The 26,117-nt window shown below is 44.5% G+C and overlaps 1 protein-coding gene across 5 annotated transcripts in view; it reads left to right on the top strand.

The window, feature by feature from the left end:
• Positions 1-26,117, top strand: part of BRIP1 (BRCA1 interacting DNA helicase 1) — a 2,318,009-nt gene that overhangs the window by 1,582,150 nt on the left and 709,742 nt on the right. For all 5 annotated transcript variants that reach the window (XM_069615088.1, XM_069615086.1, XM_069615084.1 and 2 more), the window contains one exon: positions 1,281-1,402. In XM_069615088.1, the coding sequence (XP_069471189.1) occupies positions 1,281-1,402 (122 nt within the window). The remainder of the gene's footprint in view (positions 1-1,280; positions 1,403-26,117) is intronic.

Raw genomic sequence — 26,117 nt, 5'->3', positions numbered from 1 at the left:
GAGGAGAGGTACAGCTGGTGGAGGGGCGGAGAGGGATGGGTGGCGTCTAACAAGTTAGTTGCCGCAAGGGGTGATGTGATGTCCTAGGTGTTGAGGGAGAGAGATTCCTTGAAGAGGTGGGTCTTGAGTTCTTTTATGAATTGTAGGGGCATGGGGATGAGTCAGATGCTGATGGGGAGGCAGTTCAGTAGTCTTAGGGCATAGGCAGAGAAGTCTTTTTTTTCTGGTCCTTTCCTTTTTGCAGCAGCGGATTTCAAGTCTGCACGTGTCCTGGCTTCTGGTGGAGCGCTGTCCTCCGGAGAAGCTCAGTTTGTCTGCAAGGTAGCTAGGTGACTTGAGGATGACTGGCTTATAGATGATGAAGCAAGACTTGAAGGTGATTCATACATGCAGTGGGCCCCAGTGAAGGTTGATGAGGGCCGGGGTGATGTGGTTGTATCTGCGTAGACCCTTGATGAGGTGTGCAGCCGCGTTTAGGACACTTCTCAGGGCCACAAGCGAGGACGACGGGGGGCCTTCGAGGAGTGGATTGCCACCATCCAGGTGGGATAGGACGAGTGCTTGAACAGTGGATATAAAGCTGTCTAGAGGGAGGAAGGGCTTGACTTTCCGCAGGAGGGAGAGCTGATACAAAGCTGTCTGAGTTTTCTTAGCTACGTGTGTATTGAAGGAGAGGTGTTTGTTGATGTGGAACCCGACTAACTTGGCGCAGGAGGTGAGCTCAGGTGTGAAGCCCTCAGAGTTCCTGGTTGATATCCGGGTCTGTATGTCAGGTTGTTCAGTGTTGTTGGTGAGGAGTAGGAATTCGGTCTTGGAGGGTTGAGTTTTACGTAGGCACTGGACATCTATAGTTAGACCTCCAATGTTTTTTCCTCTCCCAGATGAGTAGTTTAGTTATATCTAATTTGTGAGTGGTCTTACATTTGTGATTTTGCAGAGTCCAGAGGCAGTGCTACTGTCCAGTGTATCAGGCACAATCAATCCCTGCGTCTGAGCCAAGTTCTGCAATTTAAGTTTGTTTGAGATGGTTAAGGCTACTTGCTCGGAATTCCCAGAGCATCAGAAATTCTGAAATATCACTGCCACTTATTTCTATAGATTGCCTGTCTCATATTGTGCCTGCTAATTATATAATGTTAATTGATGTAGTCGAATGTGAAATATATCTACTTACCAGAAGTTAGTGAATGCTGGTTGAGGGTGTTTTACTAAATAAAACCGTTTCAAGTGTATGAGCTCATATTTTTTTTTCTGTTATCCCATTTTCCTTTCTTTTTAAGATGGGGCCCTACTTATAGCTGTGTGCAGAGGCAAAGTAAGTGAAGGGTTGGACTTCTCAGATGACAATGCTCGCGCTGTTATGACCGTTGGCATCCCCTTTCCAAATGTGAAAGATCTTCAGGTAGGATCAAAGAGTTTTATATTTTGTCCAGACTTATTTTCTTCTACCAGAAATATACAAGATCAACAAAAAACAAAAGTCTTTAGTCACAGGCTGTTTCTTTTGCTCTATTTAAATAACTTAATACAAAATATTACTCTGGCGAAATTAAAGATTGTATAAGCCTCCCTATTCCATCCCTGTTTTCATGTACTCTGCTCTCTAAACTGCTACTGGTGAGTCGGAGCACTAGCCCTTGGGAAGACCTACATTCTTCTCCCAAGTTGTTTTTATACATAATCACACTTTGCATTGTTCCTCAATTTCACCTTAGTATAGTATTTGCACTGCCTCTCCTTTTAGAAGGCAAATACTATGCTAAATTCAAACGAAAATATCTTGACATACCCCTTTTGCAATAATGTTGCTGGTTTTCTTTCCTGTTTTGATCATCTGTGGTCAGCACTGTAGCGGAATTTCTTTACCAGGTGAATCATGCACCCAGGTTGAATGAGATTGAAATGTAGGTGAAGCTGAATGACTTGAAGGTTGTGTCGGTTGTAGAAATTGCACTTCGCTTGGAGCTTGTGTAGAGGCGAAGCAGCTTTTTCCCCGGTTGCTTTGTAGCTGCAATTTTCTGATGGACAACAATGACTTGCCGTGGCAGAGAAATAATTTACCTACATTCTGCAACATGCCGTACAGTATATCAGTCCCCTTCAAATCAGCTAGTAAAATTAATGGAATTTTGGCAAAATATAGAGAAAGCTGTGCTATAAATGGACAATTCTCTGCATTTTTTTGGGGGCTGGATGAGGGTTGGAATCTTCCAAACCTCATTGGAGTGTGACATGTGTGCCTGCTAGTTTCATGTACTATGGGGGCTGGTATTTACATAACACTTGTTTTGAAATCCCCACCCCCAAACTGGTTGAATAAGCTATTAAAGTAATACTTTAGAGTGATTGATGTTTGAGAAGGTATTATCAACCTCCAGGGTCCATTACAAAAATATACTTTATTCCAGTTGAATTACTTATACAGCAATTTGATACACCCATAATTAATTCAGATGTAGAATACTCTGAATAATACACAAATGGTACTAATTAACTGAGAGCAAAGCCGAAGTTTGAGCTTAAATTAATATAGATTGTCCAGAAAGTCAAAAGGTAACTTCAATAGTTTAATATGTGGAGAGGCTCTTTAAGTTAGTTTTATCCCCATTCTTAATTGAAGTGTTCACAACATATACCTGTAGCTATAACACAAGCGTTTCAATATACATTGCAAAGCCTGAAGGATTCGCTTATAGTTTAAAGTCAACGCAAAGGAATGTTCTGACTTATGGACTGGGATGTCCTGCCACATCTTATCCTTTGCTACCTTTCACCATTGTAACATGGTATCTGCAAGAAAACATCAGAATTAGTTCGTAAAAACTGCATGCCTAAATAATTGGTGAGAGAAAAATTGAGCTCCCATTCATTCCCATCTCCCTGTATAAGTCCTAAATACTCATGCGTCTTCTCGTAATTATTCAATGTAAATAAATTGCTAATCAGCATATCTTATCATTCTTACGGTCAGAATCAACATTCTTGTAAAGAAGGTAGCATAATGTCAACACAATTTACATGCAGGGAAATCATCCTCTCTAATTCCGAGCACGATAATTTTTGTATTTAATGTAATTTCCTCTCCTTTGATCATCCCAGTCAATCCAACGGTTCCTCCTATACACTTGCAAGGTTGGACCTTGGACAAGATTGGAGTTGCGTCAGTGTCCCTGTAACTGAACATGTAGAACATAAGAGGTCCATGTGGTTTGTAAATGTGTACTTATATGATATTGAATGTGTTGATATTTACAGGGATCATAATTTTACATGTACTTTATCATTCCATTATATATCCATTAGATGAACCTTCATTCCACTGCCCCTTTTCTCCAATTTTTATAAAGGCAAGCACGTTTTTGCTGTGAGTAGCAACCTTTAAAATTCGGATTAACAGGCTTTTGTAAAGTTGGAATCTAACCTTTTATGTTTGCGTATTTCATCATAATGTTTATTTTGGGACAACTGCCATAAAACACAATTATTAAACTGTAAAGACTAATCCATGTCTGTGGATACAATAACCATATAAAATAACATTTAAAAAAATATCAATCTGTACAGAAGATCTTGAAAAGTTGCCTTTCCTGCATACTGTAATGCACATTTGTATAATAAATCATCACATAGAAAATAACCATTATTCGTCTACTAAAACCTTATTATTGGAAAAGAGCTCAGTGTCGAACGGAAGATCATGTGAATGAGTGTAAGGATTTATAGAGTGCACTCTGCAGAATAAACAAAGCTATACCATAGCTTCTTTTACATAGTTCTTAATCTTTTCATTTCTTGATTTTTGATAGTGTCATGGAAAGTGTTGTTTTTACTATGCTTGTGTGGTTGTATTGTGACTATTCTGAGTTGGGATTTTTGATCAATGGTGTGATTATTTTTCTACGGTCTTAAGTCACCTAATAGCGTTTAAGGTAGGTGATGCATGATTTGGTTAAGATATTCCCAATCAGTGGCTTTTATGAAACTGGCTGGACAAGGGAGTCTCTGGGCTGAAGATGCTTTTATTGCTTTGATTATTTTCAATTTACAATTCCAAAAACCTTTATTCGACATAGTCTTCAGGTTTGAATACATTACTACGTAGATAAAATATATGGTATCGTACAGTTAAAATAACCCAGCTAAAAGAGTTTGGGTAAAAAGCTGATGTATTTCACTAAAAAAGGGTTGTTGCAGCAACATAAGGCTTTGGTTGTCATGAACAAATGGGCAAATGGGAACTGCCATATGTAAAGTTATTAGAAAGCCAGGAGAGAATTACTCGCAGCCTGGGACTCAAGTTAATGAACATCCATCTTTCTCTTCAGCAACCATGCTCTGTGCAGATAACTGGCCACAGAGCATACCAATGAGGGGATAAGGCATTGAACAAGAAATTCTAAAACATGGCCCCATGTTTTGATACCGGTCTCCAACAATAAGGGTCTCTAATACAACCGCCTTAGCTGCTAGGTGAGCTTACAAAATAAAAAGAAATGTGCAATTGTCTCCTTGGCGGCACCACACAGAGGACAACTAGCTGAACCTGAATCTTTCAATTTCACTGCAAACACTTTCACACGACATAACGGACTAACGCTAGAGCCATTTACCTGACACGTCCCAGCACCAGGGTCAGGCAAAGTCAGGCGATTGATCAGAAACACACACACCTGACAACCCTTTCCCTTCCCCACAGGCATAAAAGGTGGAGCCAGAGAGCACAGTATGAGGAAGGTGCGTACACCAGAGAGCTCTATGAGATGGCTAAAAGGCGGCAGTTCAGACGAAGGAGAAAGGCGGCGGAAACGGAGAGGGTTGCAAGGAGAGAAGTGACCCGGCCCTTTTCATCCCAGGTCTGGGGAACATTCATAGAGGAAAGTATAAGGCCGTGAACAATAACACAAGTGTCCTTCAGCAGATGTCAACGGTACACGGGGCAAGCTTAATGCCGAAAAGCAGGAGCGAGGGAAGCTCCTGCGCCCGTAGTACCGGCCTTGACTACAAAGAGGCCTAAAGCCAAGCGGTGCAACACAGCCGGTGAGCCGAAGGGTGAATCGATAAGCAACAGGCTGTGTTGAGTGAGAATTGCAAAGTAGCAAGTTTAGAACCAAAGCTATTGAACTTTGAATAAACTGTTAAAAGTGTGAAGGGGAGACCAGCTGCAGAAGGAAAGCGGCACTGCGCGGGTGTTAATTCGAGAGACACTGGTCAGGCACCATATCAGAGAAACTACAAGTACCAAAAGGCCATAGGAAAGCATGCGATATGGGTCAAAGTGGTCATTCAGACGGTCAAGCAAAATTCCTGTACAATCGAAAGACTTTGATCTACCAGCACCGTGAAAGAAAGGGAAGTGAACCCCATAGCGAAGGTGAACATTGAGAAACCAAGGGACTTGACTCCCGTTAAAGTCAAGAAGGGTCCGAGCCGGACGAGGGAGATCCGAGGGAGATTGGGTGAAGCTAAACTCAATGTTGGCAGCCGAGGGAGCTCTGTACCCAAGCCAGGGAGATCCAAGGAGTTAAGCTATCCCCCAATGTTTACTGAGAAAAGAATAAGAGATACAAAGAGATACTATTGAGAAACAGATGAAGCTATCACCCAAGTACTAGCAGTCAAGCGAGGTCCGAGTCTTGGAGAGGGAGATCAAGGGTGAAGTCTTCATCAAAACCTTATGTGGAGAGCGATATGAGAAGGGTTAGCCCATAAGAGGGGGACCCAGGGTTGAAGCCATCACCCTATTTGTACCGTGGATTACAATTAAGAAGGGTCAGCCCAGAAGAGGGGACCCGGTGGTGAAACCATCACCCCTATGGAACTTTGGTAACAAACTTTCATTTGTTAAAGGAACTTTTGTTTTTGTTTATCTGAACACATCATGCCCGAAAACAAGAGACTTTCTAAGGAAATAAGACTTAGCCATTGACGGTCCTGAGAACTGTTAATGGAACTGTCATCTCGTGCTAAAGAAGCCAGAGACTGTACCGTGCTCCACCAAATCCACCTTTCCCCGTGCTCAAAAAAGTGGGGAAGGCAGACTCAGGCTACCGCCTCCTGACTTATCATGTGAGGGCACTCCTTTCTTTTCCTAGAAACGTAACCCCACACCCTTTAGCGTAAGGAATTGGCAATAGTTTCTTTTAGTATAGGCCCTTTTATTTGACACGACACAACCAGGACTGCCTTATTTATCATTTGATTGTCGACACCCATCCCCATCTTATATATATGTTCAGATTAGGCATTTTTGCAACCCGCATACCACATTTCATTGTTCAGTAAACACCCTTGAACTGTGATCACTTGTGTCTGTCTTACTTGTTGTCACCATGAGTTCCTCACAGCGTACACAGGACACGGTATTCAAGTACAGTGATTATATAATAATGATCAGATACTCTGGGACCTTATGCTTTGCTAGGACCTGCCATAACTGCTCACGGAGCACAGAATCAAATGCTGTCCTTAGGTCTACAAACAGTACATACAGGTGCATTTTCAGTAGGACAAATTATTTTTGAATGATAAGGGAAAACATAAAACACTAATACACTGTCCCATGGCCCTTTTGGAACCCTGCCTGATGCACACTAACCAGCCTTTTTTGGTCGACCCATAATTGGAGGTATTTCAGAATTAGCTTTCCAAACAACTTCCCAACCCCGTCTAACAGAGAAATTGGTCTGAAGTTAGCCGAACTATCCCTGCCACACGTCTTGTATGCTGGGATAACAGCCTTGTGCCATGAGTTTGGTATACTGCCCGAAAGCACAATTGCGTTAAAGACCTGGCACAATATAGGGGCCCAGATGGGTGTCTCATCCTTATAAAGATCCGACAGGATGAAGTCTGGGCCTGACTCCTTACCATTTTTTGTAGGAGCTATTGCGTCCTCTACATCCTGAAGGGGAATACGCAGAATATTAGTGCTTGTTATACAATAGGTGGCTGAGGGACGAATTAAAGAGTTTGCAGCATACATATCGCAGAAGTGGGCCCTCCATCTATCCCCACCAGTGCTGCAGGCCAATTGAGGATCCCCCTTTTGATAACAATCTGAAACCAATTTCCAAAACAAGATGTTGTCCCTTAAAGGATATGCTCTATAAAAGCCCTCCCATTTCCCTTTTAGGTAATGGTTTTTTTGGAACAGATTACATTTTTATATTTGGTTATCCGGAAACAGAGTTTAGGTCTGTCAACTCCTTTTGGGTCCCTGATGGACCTTTCTATATCTCTTTTCCCGGCTCTATAAAAACCACCAAACCATGCCACCATCTCGATGTGTTTGCAATTGGTCTTGGACACAGGCACCGTAACATACGGCAGGGCATTATCTTTAAGTTTTTCAAACTCAGCCAACACCGAGGCAGACTAGCTCTCTGGGTTGCAAATCGCCTCGATGTTGGCTGAAATCGAAGCATACATTCTTTGCTTCGTCTCGGGCATTGAGATCCGGGCCCATTTCAGCAGTCTTCGAACAGGGTCTGTAAACCCTATGTAGTGGGGACTCCTGTGTAAGAGCCTCCAGTCCAATCTCAGGTAATTCCCATTTTAAATGGATGGCTAAAGGGCGATGGTCACTTTCGGACCTATCAATGACTCTAAAGTCGCCTACCCATGCCCAAGCAAATGCAGAGATTAGAATATAGTCAATTAAGGTACAGCCCTTAAGCCCAATAAGTCTTCTTGGCAGATTGATCAGTATCAAACCTGCCATTGCAGAGGGTCTGTTATAAACGTTGATAAGTATAAGAACGTCTGGGGACTGAGTATCAACTATCTTCACCTCCCAACCCAAAGAAGACTCAATCCAGACCAGTAGGCCCCCCATGACCTGTGGTTCAAGCCCTTGGTGGCCGTGAAACAAAAGGACTGATTATCATGTAACATGACAGGGTCCAAGGCCTAAGTCTCCTGCTAGGCAATTCTATTATATCCACAAATAAAGTCTTCCAGTTGCCTATTCACTGCTGCAATATTCCAGGAGAGCACCCCGAACCCCTGGTTGCTCGCCTCGAAACCCAGGCCTTCATCAAGTCATTTGTCCACCTCCGGTTTAGATCGATTGTAAATCGGGATCTGTTGGTAACGATCAGGTGCTTGCTGGCTGCTTTCGTTAGCTCTTCCCACACAGGTTGGTAATGGCTCGGGTTGAAGTCCATGAAACCTGGACTGTTGCCCCCAGGGGTTATCTCCTGGTTGCTGATACAAACGTGCCGTAGTAGAGAAGAGTAGGCATCATTGGGCCGCTTGTGGCACACTGTGAGATTATATCTCATAGAAAATAAAATTCCTGAACATATAGACAGTAGTGAGACAGTCGCTGGTGAAGCAAGTGCAATTAGGGCCCAATTGTGGGCACTGTTCCACTTAGGTAGTTCTATGCTGGCTATGTCATTGCTGCAGATTGAAGATAACGGGGGGCATAGACCTCCATCTGTTCAGGACAGAAGTGTGATTTACAAATGGACTGTCGAATCTTGGTGTAAGTTCCTCAATTCTCACCGACCTGGATAGCAAAAAGTTAACCTGCGACTCGTTCTAGGTTTTGCGAGCGCCTGTAATTGGCTCCTTATGCAGCAATGGGTTATAGTTGGATGCAAATATTTTGACAAGAGGGCCCTTTGAAAGAGGGGGTTGGCTGAGGCAGAACAACGATGGACCATCAGGAACCTGGTTGAGCTTGGAATGTGCTGAAAAGGCCAAAAGTCATTGACTGCCTGCCGTGTAAAGCCTCAATCTCATCTTCCTCTGTTGCAGCCACTACACACAGAGAGTCCTTCAGAGCACATGGGTTTTCTGGACTATCGCTTTCTTGAATCGGCTCTTCTCTCATAGGTAGACAAGAGCCCCCAGCAATTTCCAGCTGATTTGTACTTGCTACCCTGATACCAACGGGTACGACACCAGATGGCCCGGAAATACAGTTTTGGCTGCTGGCTAAGATCACATCGACCACCCTGGCGACAGTAAGCTTTAGGGATTGCTGATCAGCTGCCATATTTGAGCAGAGCAGAAGTTAAGCCTCAATTTTGGACAAAATTAAGTTAGCAGACGAGGCGTCTTGGGAAGAGGGAAGCCTCGAAGAGGATGCCGCTGTATCAGCAAAATTATAATCAGTGTGGGGTACCACACAATTTGATGTCAATGCCTCTGAGATGGAGCTTGATGACGTATTGGCATAATTTGGTGGCTCAAAGTCGGCCAAAGTGGAGCCCATACAGTTTTGTCTTAGGTTCTCACACATAATTAGAAGGGATCCGTAGTTATCAATCGATCGAAAACTGCGTTCTAGAATATTGACAGTCTCAATATCAATGTTGGTAATATTGGCCCTCCGTTTGTTGGTAGGGGGTTGGTCGCTGACCATTTTCATGGAAGAAAAAATAGGGTCCAAGGCCTGCAAGGTTACAGGAAATTCTTCGAAATATCCAGTAATCATCCTTTGAGCTGCTGTGGACCCATCCTTTTACCTCTCTTAGAACAGAGAGCTAAATTTTGTCTAGTTTTGTGTTTGGTAGGAGACATTGGGCGCTTCCCGCCTGGGGACCCTCGCTTTGAAGACCGTATCTTCGTAATGACTTCATAATTGCAGGGTTACCTCAGGCTTTTTGGTGGCTTGTTGATGGGTTGTTGTTGTGGAGTTGTTGGTTGTTTATCGGTTGACCTCCAGACATATGTAGACATATGTAGGCAAGTGTAGGCAAAACCTGACATACAAGGATACCCTGCTAAATGTGCTAGAACTACTAGAGTGGCCTCTGGTAGTTGGACCCCCCGGCCCTTCAAACCCCCTTCTACCCCACTGTAAGTAAGCCAGTAACAGCTCGGCCGATATCCAGTGGGCCACTTTTTCCTTAGAAAACCAAATTTCAGATAGCCACAGATATGAATTAGGTAAAAGTATGAGATGTAAAGTCTACGTCTTGTGCCTTGCCATGCAGGGTCCTGTGCGGTGCGGAGCGCAGAAACAGGCAAAATTGGACTTTTGGAGGGACTCACCTCACCTTGATGAAGTCAGATCATGTCCTTTGTGGCAACTGCAGCGTGGGGTCACATAATATCAGCACAGCACACGGCAGACCCGCAGTCATCAGACGCCAGATACAGATTGGCGCTGAACAATCACTCAGAGAGCTTGCTTGAGTAAAGGACCTGAAAGACTTCCGACCGTCAAGTAGCACTGTGGCACTGCAGCACGCAATTGCACAGCCGCTTCCTACAGCAGAGACAATGTTGTAGTTGTTTAATTACTTACTTTCCTGAAGTAGGAGCAAATGTACTGATTATGGCTGAGGATGCGATCAGTGGCAGATGATTGGGTTAACTTTTATAGTGTACAAACAAGAAAGTTAGACAATGACTAGACTGTTTCAATGTACCAAGGCAAGCATTTGGTTTCAAAAATTGATTAGCCGAGTTTGCTAATCAAAATATTTGTGATTAGCAAACAGACCCATTTGATTAGCAATTTTGTACTAATATTGTTAATGTCACCAGAAGTTATTTGTACCCAAGGCATGAGCAACAATAGAGCAGTTTTGCATACCGCTGAAATAAGACATTAGTGAGAGGAGTCAGGCCTTCCACATTCTTTAAACTTCAGCTATGCCTGCAGGTCGGGTAACTTAGGTTACCTATTCAAGAGAAATGCACTTGACCCATAGCAATGGAAGACAACAAATTTAAAATGTGATTTCTGTAAAATGGTGCATGTCACTACAAACCCACTTAATGTTTGGCACACTGCTGCCACCCAGGGGCCTGCTATACACAGTGAAATGTTTATTTGACCTATAAAGTAAATGTTAAATAAAAGTTTCAAACATCTCTTTTAAATGCTACTTGCCGTTCATAAAATCTACTTGACTGTGCAAAACTTTGCGAGCCATAGGTGAGTGTCTAAAATGTAAAAGGTTAGCTACATGAATGGACACAAATAAATAGATATGATAAAAAGGCTCTGAAAACAGTTTGGCCAGCTGTCTCCTGTAGGTGGTAAAATATAATATAATCATAAAGCAAAGCGAGTGCTAGAGGATAACTACAATGTTTGGTATTGCAGTAGATCTGTGGATGTACAGACTGGATGGAACTATTGATCACTACTTTGCGTAAACATTTAGTTTGCTTTGTGGTTCCATGTGTTAATATTCCCCACTCACATTTTCGCCACAAAGTATCCCCACAAATAATGTCACCTATGGCTTTTCCCAGGTACCATATATATGGCGACATTATTTTTGGGGATAATATTACCTGATACCTGCTTTGTGTATTCATTATGTAAGAGGAAAGAAAGAAGAAGCAGAGTGAATTGCATAGCAGGCAGAGAACTGGCCAAGCTAGGTGGAATATTGTAGTTTGTGGTAGTCTCACTTTCAGGGTACCTGGTATAAAGCAACAGGGTGATAGTATAGAATCTCAAGGAGTATGGGTTCAGTTATGGGTTGAGTACCAGTTGCAAGATGTATGCAACCTGCAGGTTACATAACTAGGTTTGCCATCAGAAGCATTTCATCATATGATCATGTACTTTTTCAAAAGTTCAGTAGTTAACATGGTGCATCTTCCCCAACAAAATTAACTTAAACTTTACTCTAAAGCATGGAGATGATGCAGTGTTTTACAGTATCAATAATGTAATTCTGCATTATGTAACAACTCACATTTTAGGAATGGAATTGGATGACTGTCTTTTAAAAAATATATAAAATTGACACATACTGTTCTTTGCCAGACAATATAGAAAGCTTAATAAAAAGTATTATCCCAATTACTTCTGGTTTGCAATTATTTGAAACAGAAATGCCTGCCTCGCACTCCTACCCATGCCTTTTGTCTCTTAAGAGTGGAGGAGAGTATTACTGCTGCACTTTCCCTCCATTAGCACTTGAAGTGAACAGTGAAAAGAGGGTCAAGAGAGCACCGAGGGCAAGAGAGGACTATAGGGCAAGCTGTGCTTTGATTGAAGTGGGCAACTTAAATAGCTAACTTTGCTACACAAGTGTTCATTTAATTAGAAAACCTACAGAATTGCATACCAAATTGCTATGCGACACTACTTATTACTTATTTTATGCCTTGTGTACTCCTGTTGAATTAATTGTGTTCCTGCTGGACCAAGCAAGAGAGTGCAGAGAACAATGATTGTCCTTTTTGCCCGACCCTGAATAAATCATGCCTACATTTTACTTTGATCTGTTCCCGACATGCCAATATAGTGCTCTATACTTCCTTCCCAGTTTTGAAACTGACTTAACATGAGATCAAGTCTTCATGCTTTCAAATTATTATTACTCTGTCATGACTGTCAGCACTGAGCAATTATTCAAGGAAAGCACTCCGGCTCTATTTGTATTTTTTGAAGTCTTTGGCATGAATGTTATTTTTAGTTTGCCTGAGGATAGCTTGTATTTTTATTTTTGGGAATTTGTGATATGTTGATTTGTTATGTTGATGAATTGATAACAATATGAGTAAAGTTTTATGCGTACGATACAATTGCGTTGAATGTTCATGTTTCTTTTGATTACGTTTTTTTTCTTCAAAGCAACTTGGAAGGTTGTCTAGCGATCATTTGCGGTGGGGAGATTTTAATTGTTCATTTGTTAAGGTTTTATCATGTCATGGTTCACTGAATCTGGGTAATATCAGTGCTTTAAAAAGTTCAACTTGATAAACTTGCAATAGCAGATTCTCTTCCTGAGCAGGTTCAGCTGATTGTTCCCTTTATTTACTAATGCATTGACTTGTGGTGTTGTATGAGGGAGAGAAGGGAGACTAAAGGAAAGGTCTGGGCAAAATAAAAAAACATTCCCAGATTCTTCACATATTTTTTGGTGCATGTGGAACCCAAGGTGGAGCAGGCAAGTGAAAGCGAGGTAGGTGTTTGACCTTTCTTCGACCAGGAGAGAATACAGGTTGGACACATTAAGGCATCGATAGCCCCCCTTCATCCAAATGTATGTGATTCTGCAGATCATCTTGATACATTGGTAAGCAGAGTTGGTTTTGCTCTGATTGTTGCCCATGGTACGTACCTATCAAAGGTTGCTAGGATTATGTAGACTATTGTGTGTAAATGTAAGACTGGCAGGGCTCCCCGAATGCCAGAACTGCTTCTATTTTATATTAAAAACAGTCACCCTCCTGTTTGAAAGGGCCTAGCTCACCACACTAGAAATACTCAGCCCCCCACCCTGACCACCATTTGTAGACCACTGCTGTACAAAGAGATTGACATCTAACCTGGGCCATATCCACATAAAACCTTTTAGTTGTGCCAAATTCCCAACGTGGTGTAAATTTGAAGGCCAAAGCATTTGAATAGCAGTTTGAAAATACACTCTGCATGTCAATCTAGTATGGGTGTGAGTACTGTCTGTCAAATGGATGTACACAATGCCCATGTTTTAACCTTATCCACAATGTATTTCAGTTATTAACTCCAGAGGAGATCAATGCAGGCCCTGGGTACATCGTATTAATGTTGGGATAATGCAACTGGCAGAGGGGGGTAGGAAGATTTTGTAGATCTATGCCGCTGACAGAAGGGAACCGGACAATGCTGCAGCAAGGGTGAGGCTGAAGTGGGAGGGAGACATAGGGGAACTGCTAACCTGATGCAGAGTGGAGTGGGTGCTGGGTGCATTTATCTGTGAAACTGGTGCCCAGCACATGTGTGGTTTTATACCAGTTACCCTGAAAGTAAGATGGCAGAAAACTAAAGTAGTCCATCTAGTTTGACTAGTTCTCCACCTGCTACACCTACTACTCTGCTTAGTCTCGTACTTGCTTAATGAATACACAATTACTTGCTTAATGAATACGTCACGTATACGGTCACTCTCATGTGCAATCCGTCCTCCCTGTCTCCCTAAATCTTTGCCTCCCGCCCTCACCCTCCATGCTGACCTTTGCTGTAATGCTGTCGGACTTGCAATTACAACGCACCATTTCTAACCTGCTGTACGCACACCTAATGATCGTGCCTCTGCCCACATTCGTTATGTTGTCTCTGTTGCACTGTTTCTGATTGGCCATTATAATATACTGGCGGTCTCCTGCTGCATGCACGCCGAATGTTCACACCCGATATTCACTCTAAATTGTACTTGCATGCCTCCTCCCCAACGCTGTGCCCAGGCCACCCGCTGCTTTACAAGCATATCTGGTCATCTTAAAGTTTGTCCCACCTCACGCATGCGAATCGCATGATACATTGCAGCTTGATTTGTGCTTCATGGATGTTGCATTGCTCTTCACCTGATATGCCCACATTTGTTGCTAGCCACAGTGTATTTGCATTGCCCAACTTGATGCGCCACACAATTGATTTGTGCCCAATGTATGCTGTATTGCTCTCTGCCTGATATGCCCACAACTACTGCAAGCCCTGGTATCTGCTTTGCCTTCTGGACTTCTGATTTCTATGTGCCCCTACTGCCTAGCCTACCGTACTGATACAACTGAATCCCAGTCTCAACCTGTCTGCCCGTTGTGCCCATCACTAACAAGTAATTTAACCTGTGCGCTTGCACTGCTTAGCCCAGTAGCTCCTGCAACCTCAGCCAGCGATTCCTACACAGTCCTCGTGCCCCACTACCTTTCCAACTCTGGTAACATGTTACCACGCCTGTCCACCCTAAGGTCTCTGCTCTCCTTATTACGAGCACCACTTTTAGTGTGGGTAGCTACCTGGACGTTTTACCTTTCATCAAATAACTTGGCTGTACTCGGCACCTTGCACACTACATCCATGGCCTCTTCCTACAGTCTTGCTGATACCTTTTCAAGTACTGTACCTCCGAACCCCAACATCTATTTTAATGATCCTGCATTATGGCTTGACCATTTCGCCAAAAAACCCACACCTAACCAACCTTGCTCCACCGCCCTAAGAAACTTAAGACTAGGCTCTAGACTTATGGGCAAGAAGGGTCACCCTATGTACCCGAGCCTTTACTTGAAAACCCAGACGCTTAGCCTGCCCCCCCATACATCCACTTCACCTACGCCCAAATGCCTTCAGACCAACCTTGCTTCAACATGCAAAGTCGGCTTAATCAAGCCCGCTCATATCAATGCAAGGTCCTTAGCTGCTCACGCTCTGGACATTGCTGATCTTATCAAGACTCAGGAACTTGACCTCATCGCCATCTCTGAGACTTGGCTACATGCTGCATCAGGCCCGGCACACTCTCTGGCCATCCCCACAGACTACTCCATCATCAGATGTGACCGCACTTCTAGAGGTGGAGGAATTGCATTTATCCACAGAAACTCACTAGGTCTTAGAACCGCTCCAAGCATCAACATGGAATCCTCAGAGTTACTCTCTGTCAAACTCCAACTTTCAGCCAACCAAAAGGTCGCCATCCACCTAAAATACAGACCTCCTGGTCCTCCTACATCCTTTGTGGATGACATCTCTGCCTTAGTACTTGATAAAGCGAAACCTAACTCTCAAACCATCATCCTTGGTGACTTTAATCTAGGCTACCAAGACCCCAATGATTCCACGGCCCTCGACCTCGCCAACACCCTAACAGATCTAGGATTTTCACACCATATACAGGAACCCACCCACATCAAAGGGCGGTCCCTTGACTGGCTTAGTGACACCAACTGCAAGATCCGCGTACTCTCGAATGCCCCATGTATCTGGTCTGATCACCACATCATCACCTTTAGTATTGAAGCAGCCTCTCTACCCACGCCTCCTGTCGCCCCAGCCACCCTCACTCGAAATAAAAAGAACATAACCACGGAAAAACTACTCGCCCTCATCCTTCCCACCCTTAATAATGCTCCTGACACTTGTTCGGACCCTACTATCATAGCCGACATGTACAACCAGTCATTACTTGCAGCCATCAACTCTATTGCCCCGCTCAAACTTAGGAGACCTAAACAATGTGCTCACCTCAACTCGTGGTTCACTCCCCAGCTCAGAGTGCTACGCAAAGAGAAACGTATTGCAGAGTCACGTTGGAAAAGCCACCCTTCTGACACCCATAAGGACGGTCTTCTGTTAGCCACCCTTAACTATAAAGAAGCCTTATTACAGGCTAAAAAAGTCTCCTACAACAACCGTATTGTGTCAGCCCAGTCGAATACCAAGGAACTATTCAAAGTTCTTAAGGAACTTGAGACACCTGCAGCCCCCCCTGACTCATGCAACAAAGATAGTACTTGGTGTATGAATATTCAGACAGCACTCCTGGGTAAAATTGCCACCCTCCAAACTAAAATTAGAGATAAACAAAAATCCCTACATTCTGATCAACCACTGACACACCAATACCTAATTCTCACCAAGCCAATCCCTCTCATAAACCATTCTCTTTCTCCCCGCTTACCACCCTTGAAGTAGAAGGAATCATAAACAACCTCAAACCGTCCAACTGCCAAGGTGACCCTTGCCCGGCACCTATCATCAAGGAAGCATCTCACGACTTAGCCCTTTTCATCACAGCATTCATAAACGCCTCCTTCAAGACTGGTATAGTCCCGGATAACCTTAAGGATGTGTGGGTAATCCCACTTCTCAAAAAACCTTCCCTTGACCCTAACATTCCAACCAAGTTTAGACCAATCACTACGGTCCCGTTTCTGCTCAAGAGCCTGGATCGTGCAGCCTACTTGCAGATTCAAGACTACCTCGAATCCAACAATCTGCTGGGGTTAAGACAATCAGGATTCCATCCTAAACATGGCACTGAATCAGCCCTGATTGATTTGAAAACCGAGATGGAGACACTAAAGGACAATGGGAAGTTAGCACTACTCCTACTCCTTGACCTCTCTGCGGCATTCGATTTGGTCAACCACCAAATACTTTGCCAACATCTTAAATCTGCGGCCCACTTCTCAGAGTCTGCCAATGCCTGGATCCATTAATTCCTGAGCAACAGATTTATGAGGGTCTTTTCACCTACAGCATCGGCAGATCCCTCCCCTATTCATTGTGGCATTCCTCAAGGCTCTTGTGTGTCCCCTACGTTGTACAACGTATTCACCAAGCCCCTCTTCGATGTGCTTGACTATCTGGGTGTCTCTTACACCAACTACGCGGACGACACCCAGATACTCATTCCCATCACCGGTGATTACACAGCAGACACTAAAGCCTTGAATGATGTCTACCTGGACATTCAGGCCTGGATGGCACATCACAAACTTTGCCTTAATGACGAAAAGACTGAGCTTTTATTACTAGGATCAAGCCATCGTCTTAACAAATTAGATTAAACTTACAAGTCCTTCACCATCGAAGGCAATGATATCAAGGTCTCCAAAGACACTAAAACTTTAGGCGTCTACCTGGACTCCACGCTCTCTCTGAACAGACAAACAAACACAGTAAGGTCAGCCTCAGCCTATACCTGCAAACTTATCAACGCCTGCAGACCCTTTCTAAACTCTCCTAACTGCATCACCCTCGCCAGAACACTCATTATGGCCAAAATTGATTACTGTAGTGCTCTCTACCTAGGGACCAGTCAGTCCAACCTCAATAAATTGCAAACTGTAAAAAACAATTCCATAAGGGCAGCCTTAAACATCCCAAGACGATCCCACATCTCCACCGTCAGATCTGACCTACGATGGCTCCCGGTAAAACAAAGAATTGCCCTGAAAACTCTAGCCTTGACCCACAAATGCCTGAATAACAATGCCCCACCCTACCTCTCCTCTCGTCTTACACTCCACACCTCCTCTTGACCTACAAGATCAGCCCAAATTCACAGCCTCACCCTGCCTAGATTCAAACTCCAAAAAGCGGGTGGTATGAGCTTTCCGGTCCTAGCCTCCAAACTTTGGAACACTTTGCCTACCTCCATCAGAACCGAACCATTGTTCCTAACTTTTAAGAACAACGCCAAATCCTGGCTGTTCTCTCATGACTTATGAGGCCCCTCACTCTGTCCTGCCTCCACGTGTTATATAAGTTATGTGTATATATACACCCCATAATGTACTTGTATTATAATCTGTAAATGTATCTTTGCTGTATATTGTGTATATTTGAGTAAATTTATTATGTATTTACTGTTACTGTAACCTGTTTTCAAGAGCATGCGCCCGGTTGCCCCTGGGCCTGGTTTGCGCTTTACAAATAAACTAAACTTCAAACTACAAGGCTAACTAGATGTTTACGCAAAAGAAGCATCAATAGTTCCATCCATACTGTACATCGACACATCTACTGCAATACCACACACTGTAGTTAGCCTCCAGAGGCTTTGGACTGATTTTTGAGCTTTGCAATCGCTCTGAGACCCAGTCTAGGACCCAGGAACAGGGAGAGTTATTTCTTCTTCCCTTTCCAACCAAGAAGGTTTATAAGGGTACTTGCATTGTTCTGTCACTTCCAGTGGCAGGGTCCGGAGTACCAGTGGCTCATTTGCAGTAGGCCTTGTCCATCCCGGTGATCGTCCCAAATAGGTCAATGGGATGGTTAAAGTGAACAGATTGCCTCTTCCTCTGAGCTCTGACTTCACTTCTATGTTAGAGTTCTTTGGATCAGAACTTACCCGATCAGACCTACCAGTGAATCCTTCAAGAATGGTCCAGAGATTAATCAACTGTGGGGGGTTCTCTACCCCTGCTCCCCCTGTCCCCCTCTTCCTCCCTACATGTACATCATGCAACAGTGGTTTGGTCCAGAGTACGCCTGTTGTTAAGGTTCCAATCTTGGATGCTGAAATAAGTGTACTTTGCCTGCTGATGACATATCCGGGGGGACCTTGTCTGTAGGAAGGAGGTTGGGTGGAGAGGAAGCTTGGAAGCCGTAGCAGAATCCAAGATGGTGAGACTCATCTGTGATCTGAACCTCTCCTTTGGTCTACTCTAAATCTACCCACTTCCTCTGTCTGCAAACATTAAAAGGTTTCAATTAAGAAGGACCCTGGTGTACGGTGGCCATTGTGATGACAGGACTGTCTTTAATGCATTAGTTCCCAGGGGACCTCTGAACGAGGTTTCTTGTTTCCTGGAGGAAGGTGTTGGGATCAAAGCGAAGCTTCCTGACTGGGCCCAACATGGTGGTTGTTGGTACACCCAGGCCAGACCGCTTGTACACACCAAGCCCTATAATGAACAAGTGACCATTCATCAAGATGAAAATAATATCACATCCAATATTTGTGGCTGTATAATTGTGCAATCTCAGTAGCCACTACGTCAAAACCAGACATGGCTTATAATTTGTTTCTAATAACTTCTCCCAAGCTGCTGGGGTACACAATTATATTTTGAACTAGAAGTGCAGACAGTTAAAAAGCCACCCCTGTCTGTTGGAACTTTGTGTTCCAGCAGCTATGTTAAGGAATACACGTGACACTTAAAGCTGCTCTGCTGCCACTTCTGCCTGGGATGTCAGGAGACAGTCACAGCAAACCATGTTTGTGCATTGTGTTTTGGCATGGAACATTATGAAACTATGATTGGATTAGCAGATCTCACTTTCAGAAACATGAGTTACCCATATAATTTTATTATTAAAGATCAAAAAAGCTCAGGCTATCCCTCCCTCGCCAAATGGCATTCCGTTACTCCACATGATAACCCAGAGAGAATCAAGTACCTTCACCCACCAGGGACTAAGGGGCATTCCTGACAGGCAGGGGTGTTGCTAGGTCTGGAAAAGACCCGGGACTATGCCAATGTCAGAACTGTTGGGACTGGGGGCTAGCTGGCCCTTTGTTTGTAGCTCCTGAAATTCTATCCGGGGCTACAAGCAAAAGACCAGGGCCTATAGCCCCCTTAGCCACCCCCTAGCAACGCCTCTGCTGACAGGTAAGGCTCCCCCTCAGCACCCTCCCTCCTTTTTCCATTAACTGTGAAATCCAAGGTGATAGTGGCCATGTTTTATTAGGCAAAATGGCTTCATGTGGTCCATAAGCGCTGAATTTCCTTATGAGATACACAAAGTGGCCGCCTCAAAATATTGAACAGAGCTCACAGGCGAGTTACTTTTCCAATTCCCTGGTGGCGTGAGGAGGATGATTGGCATAGAGGAAGAAGATGAAGGCAGAAAGATGACCGACCAGGAGAGGCAAGTGGCCTGGGGTGGGTAGCAATGGGGTACTGGGATGTAGGGATGAGTACCTTGCTGGAGGGTGTGCAGGGGAAAAGGGCTGAAGGGAAATGGTGAACAGGAGAAGTGCTAGCTGTCATGCAGTACAGGCCTGGACTGTCTAACAATGCCTGTGTTCCTGGCTACCTCTCTTGTGGGTGCTAATTAGTAATCTAACACAAGCTGGATTTTATCAGAAGACATGGAGGCCAGCACTATGCATTCATACAATTACTTTTATTTATTTATTTATTCATTCTTAAAATGCACAAAAACCCAGAGGCATTGTATCAACTACACACAGGCAGAATCAAACAGCAGGTAACTTTTTTTGGGCTCCCCAATTTAGGAAAACAGCCACGTTTTTAGAGCACTCCTGAAGATCCGGTAACATCTTTCAGCTCTCAATGCAGGTGGGAGGGAGTTCCAGTGTTTGGCTGCCATGGAAGGGAAACGTGACCCGCCTGCTTTTGCGCGTTTGAATTTGGGCTGGACAATCCGGTGGGCGTAAGGTGTTCTACTAGGCATTGAGCAATGAATCTTAGAGATTTTCTGAGAGAGGTAGGGTGGGGTCAACTCGGAGATATACCTATGCATGATGGATATGGTTTTAAAGATGATCCGTTCTCGAATAGAGAGCTAGTGCACAGCTCTTCATGCGGCCAAGATATGTTCAAGTTTTGGAATGTTGAGGGCCGCACTAGCAGCAATGTTTTTAATGATCTGTTGTTTCTGGCATTACCTGCAAAGAGTACATTGCAATAATCCAGCCTTGCACCAGTGACTGCTCGTGCAATGGCTAGACAGCTATCTGTGGATAGACAAGGTCTGGAGGTGTTTATCAATCAAGGTAGACCCCCACTGTTTTCACCGAAGTGATGACTGTAGTCTGAGTACCACCAATCTTGAATGCTGCGTAAAGGGGATTCTTTTTTTTTAGCACCGCTGAGGGCCCAACTGGGATGGTTTCTGTTTTACCGTAATTAAGACAGGGGTAATGCTTAGCCATTCAGGCTTGGATGGTCGAGTAGGCCGCATTGAGTGTGTCAACGTCTTTAGCGTATATTCCATAGAGGGGAAGGATGATATAGTTAGTGTATGCTATGCTGATGCAATCCCAGGAGATCAAAGAACGGTATGGTAAATATACTATAGAGCATGGGAGAGACGCAGGGGCCTTGAGGTACGCCACAGCTGATTGGTACTGTGGGGCACTGGCGTTCTCGTAGAACACTTTGTTCTGCCTTCTAGAAATGAGGCCATCCAAGTTGATGCTTCCTTGGAGAAGAAGGCAGAAGTGGTGAGGTGGTTGCAGAGAATTTTGTGCTCAACTAAATCAAAGGCTACAGACAGATGTAAAAGGCGAAGAGCAGGTCTACCTTCATCCCTGATCTCGTGAAGCTGGTTTTTAAGGCAGAGGAGAGCTGACTCTGTGCCATGGCTGGGGCGGAATCCAGACTGCCTTAAACCCAGGATATGGTTTACTTCCAAGTGCTGCTGAATTTTGGTATAGGTCACTCTGTCTAGGATTTTTAGTAGGAAGGCGACAGTAGTGATCGGCCGGTAATTGTTTGGGACCGTGGGGTCTATGGCGACGAGGGACCACCCATGCTTCCTTGAGACTGATGGGCACTGCCCCAGCAGCAAATGAGGCAGTGATGAAGGTCTTGATAAAAGGTGCCATAGCCTCCGCGCAATATTTAATGATAGAGGTGGGACATGCATCACCCTTACATCTTGAAGGTTTTAGGCTCTTTAGGATAGCTAGGGCCTCCAGCTCTGAGACTTTTTCGAAGTGAAATAGAGGCAGGTTTTGTCTAGTGGGAATAGGTGTGGTGGTGTCAGCTGTGGCCAGGAGGGAAGGTTTCAAGATGAATTGTTTGGCAATGATTTTCTTGTGCAGTGGATCAATTTTAAGGAGCATGAGCTCTTGTATATTGGTGCACCATGCTTTGTCCTTCGTGATAGCGAGTGGAGGGGCCGTGGTGGCTTCATGTTCCCTGAGGATAGTCAATATATCTCTAGTGTTGATTGGACATTGGCTATTCTAGATTTGAATGTTGAAGATTTGGCTTGAATGATTGCTTGTTTGTACTGTTTAGCGGCCCTTGAGAACACCAGCATCAATGCGTCTGATGGTGTTTTTTTCCAATTTGTTTTGGGGTGTTTTTTTTCAGCACAGAGTTTCAAGAGGTCAGGGGTGAACCAGGAGTTGATGTGTCTAACTGGTTTAACTTCATGGGTTGCTGGGGGGGAGGGGTTGATGGTGTCTGCTGCAGTGGTTAATGTCGTGGCATAGAGATCTGCTAATACATTGGGGTCATTTGAACACAGGTGCTCCTGTTTGAGGGTATTGAGAAGGGGTAGGAATGCGCTCTTTGGTGAGTTTACGTGAGCTCCGTGCCAGTGATGGCAGCAGAGATGAGGTGGTAGGTATGGTGTGCTTGAGGTGTCGGATAGTGAAGGCAATGATGTGAAGGTCGGACCACGGGCAAGGGGAGTTGGATCCGATAGTGACTTGGCAGTTGAGGTCTGCAATCCAGTCCAGGGTGCGCACTTTGGCATGGGTGGCAGTACTAATGCACTGGCTAAAGCCAAGTGCATCAAGGGAGCAGGCCACAGAGTACACCTGCAAGTCAGTGGGATCATTGAGGGCCAGGTTATGGTTACCTAAAGAAATCACTTTCGAAGAAGGCTTGATATTAGTTCCTAGAGTCTGTAGTAGGTCTTCTTCCATGGTTAGGATAGGGCCCGGTGGGCGTAGATGACTTTGATAGTGAGAGTATTTGTAGGAGAGGTGGTCAGTTTAAATGAGAGGATATCACAGTTCCCCTTCAAGGAGGTGTTGAATGGCCTTATGTGGAGGGTTTCTTTCGCTATTACAGCAACTCCATCGCCTCTGGCATTGAGCCTATCATTTTTTAAAATGGTAAAGCCTGTGAGGATCGCCAGTGGGAGGGCAGGACCAGAAGCTGTATGTAGCCAGTTTTGAGTGATGGCCAGGGCGTCTAGATTACATGTTGTGAGGAGGTCATGGATATCAAGTGTCTGGGCTGGTAGGGAACGAGCGTTGACCAGGGCGAAGTTGAGTGAGGTCCAAGGAGGAATGGTAGTGATGGGGCGGGTGGTGATCCGATGTCAATGTTCTACTGCCCAGATGTTGTTTTCAGGGCTTTGTACTTTAACCGCGGGGCATTGATCAAGATTCCTAGGGCCAGTTGCATATTGAACAAGGTTATGGGAATCAGTCACAATGCATAAAGCATTTTCAGCAAAGCTATGGGCCTTAGTTACAGAGCGAGATGCATTTTTAACATTGGCTTCCAGGAAAGAAGCATTTTTGGCATAAAATACAGTACAAGACGTTTTGATGACAGTGTTATGGATCGAGGCCTGTGGTGGAACAGCCGTGGTGTGTGTGATATATATGTGCGCTTTTCGCCATGGGAGTTCCAGGCGACTGTGGGGCGTAAATGGGCACTGTGCTGCAGTCTGCATCTCTTCAGTCGGAGGCTGATGTTCTACAATTCTACAGTTTGAGGACGGTTTAGGGGGTGTATGCGGCTCATATGACAGTGACTAAGTGTGCTGGGGCGAGGCCGTGAACTCTGGCACGATTTCAGGGCAGGCGATGGGGGAGCTGTATGAGGCAGTGTCTGCGCCAAGATACAGAGGGTTGCAGTGGGCTTTTGGTGCCTCTGTGTTGCAGAGCCTTATCACTGGAGTTAAGCGGTGCACATGGGTGTTTGAATATCGAATGGTGCCAGTCGTGCAAGGACATTGTGATCCTGCAGCGCCGGGGTGAGGTAGGGCGTGGGAGTGGGCAGGGGGATGAACTTCACACGTTAGCCGGATGGATGCACCACATGAACGTGGTTGTGTGGCAGTAACCATGCCAGATGGTAGTGGGCAAACAATGAATGGCTTACCTTCAGCAAGAGAAGGATAGGTAGAGACACAAATCGGGTGCACAGAGGCTGAAGCTACGGCGGTCTCGGCGGAGACCAAACACAGCCTTTTATCCAGGCCTTCGAGCAGGCCAGCTGCTGCACCTCACGGCTGGGGGCTAGCAGTTCCATTTGAACAAGAGGCAACCAATCAGGATTCAGTCTCCCCTGAGCATTGGAGCTGCTGTTCTTCATGCAAATCATGGTAACAGCCATTTTAACATACCCTGGCACATCTCAGTGCTGTTGGGGAAACAACAAGTTGCAGGTGGCTGCTGGTCCAATTGGTGGCTCACACTCCAGTGAGCCCCCATTTACCACTTCTCAAGTGGTAAGTAATACTGGGCGTTAACCCCCTTCACAACTGCTTGAAAATTGTTGAGGGGGAACCTTGTGCCAAAAGAAACTAGAATGCGTACTCTATTGCCTGGCAAGCAAAAGGAATGGCATCTGAAAACTCAGATTTGATTTCCTATATCTCAAGAAGTTAAGAAGATAGGCCATGGCATGAGTAACCCTTTAAAAAGTATTTCCTGGGATCTATTGATCAGGCAGTCGGCTGCATCTACGTCCCCATACACACAAATCACAAAATAAAAAAAAGATATTGTTGTGGTTTGTGCTCACAAAGAAATATAATTAACTGGGCTCAGGACCATACCACGCATTTTCACCAAGTGTCTGGCACTAGTAACAGCACACCTCAAAATGGAAGGTCACCACGTGTACCTATACCTTGAGAGTCTGCCATTACAGCACACTCAAACTTGCCACCAATAAAAATAAGACTTTATGACACCACTATTTTGTTCTGTCATCTCAGTCAAGTCACCACTTTTGCTATCACAGGAGCCCATATTCCTGAGTTCTCAATTCAAACAGTAGAGATCACATTGAAAGTGTTTCAGGAAAGAGGGCTCCCTTCAAGATACAATACATTCAAAATCCAACCAACCTACTGTGTCGGTCGGTTCTTACATGTGTCTCCTTTTGGCCATGTGCTTCTACATTCCCTTGATAACTAATTGCAGGCTCCATGTGATTCAAGAATACATCATCAAAGGTAGAAGCAAATCTCAACCATGTGAGAAGACAGGATTCAGCTGAATGCAGCACTGAAACACTTGCTTCACTGATGGGGCAGTCCCATCCAGGTAGCTGCATTTTATAAACCCAGATTAGAACTCCCTGTATTCACACTGTAAAATTGGGGTGCTTCAAGGAAACGGCCTCTTGCCAGCTCAATCGAACAACTCATTATAAATATCCAGATGTTGGGAGTAGAAAGATGGCCTCTAAGCACTGTCCTTCCAATGTTCCTGAGAAAAGTGGTGGGGATTTTCACAGCTACCATCTCCGCAGTGTTTTATATCAGGAAAGGAGGGACACATTGTCATGCACTCTCAGTGGATACGCAACACCAGTAAAAATGCATCAGCAAGCAGGTATTGTGACAGGATGGCCAGGCAGGAGGCTGACACAAGAAGTTTTAATAAAAGAGCTGGATTTCTGACAAAAACAACAAAGGAGATATAGGGTACTTCTCCAGTCATGAATCAAAGTGTCTTTTACAACAGTCCCAGATTGGAGGTACATCCATCTTCTTTGGGTTGGGTGTATGTCGACTTCCCGAACCCTCGTCGAAGGTCACCTTCCGTAAATTGAGGCACTAGTGAGTCTTCCCTGCATTCACTCACTGTCCCAAGGTCTGGCCCACTATCCTCTCTGTCTGGTGTTGCCTAGGATCATAGCACCAGGATGTCACCTTTCTGACCATCCCTATTGCAAGCTCCCTGGCCCCTGGTCAAATTGTACCATCTGGTACCTCCTCCCACCTCTTCTAGATATTTCCAGACTGGTCCCCTGGAACATCCCTACTTCTTCTCTCTAGAAGGGGTACCTGCTGTGGTGAGGTGGAGTAAAGAGTCAGACAAAGGAGTAGCATGTTTCAACAAGTTTTATTTTAAAAATAAAGAAAAGCTCCTACCTCTCGCTATCGCTTAAAGGGATATCCCTGCCAAAACAAATATATCGGGTGCTAATCGTCAGGGTGTTTTTCCAAATGAAAAGTGTCCATCCTC

This window comes from Ambystoma mexicanum, chromosome 9 (assembly GCF_040938575.1).
Source record: "Ambystoma mexicanum isolate Mex_15411 chromosome 9, UKY_AmexF1_1, whole genome shotgun sequence".
Lineage (NCBI taxonomy): Eukaryota > Metazoa > Chordata > Amphibia > Caudata > Ambystomatidae > Ambystoma > Ambystoma mexicanum.
This window is presented reverse-complemented; position numbering and strand designations above follow the sequence as displayed.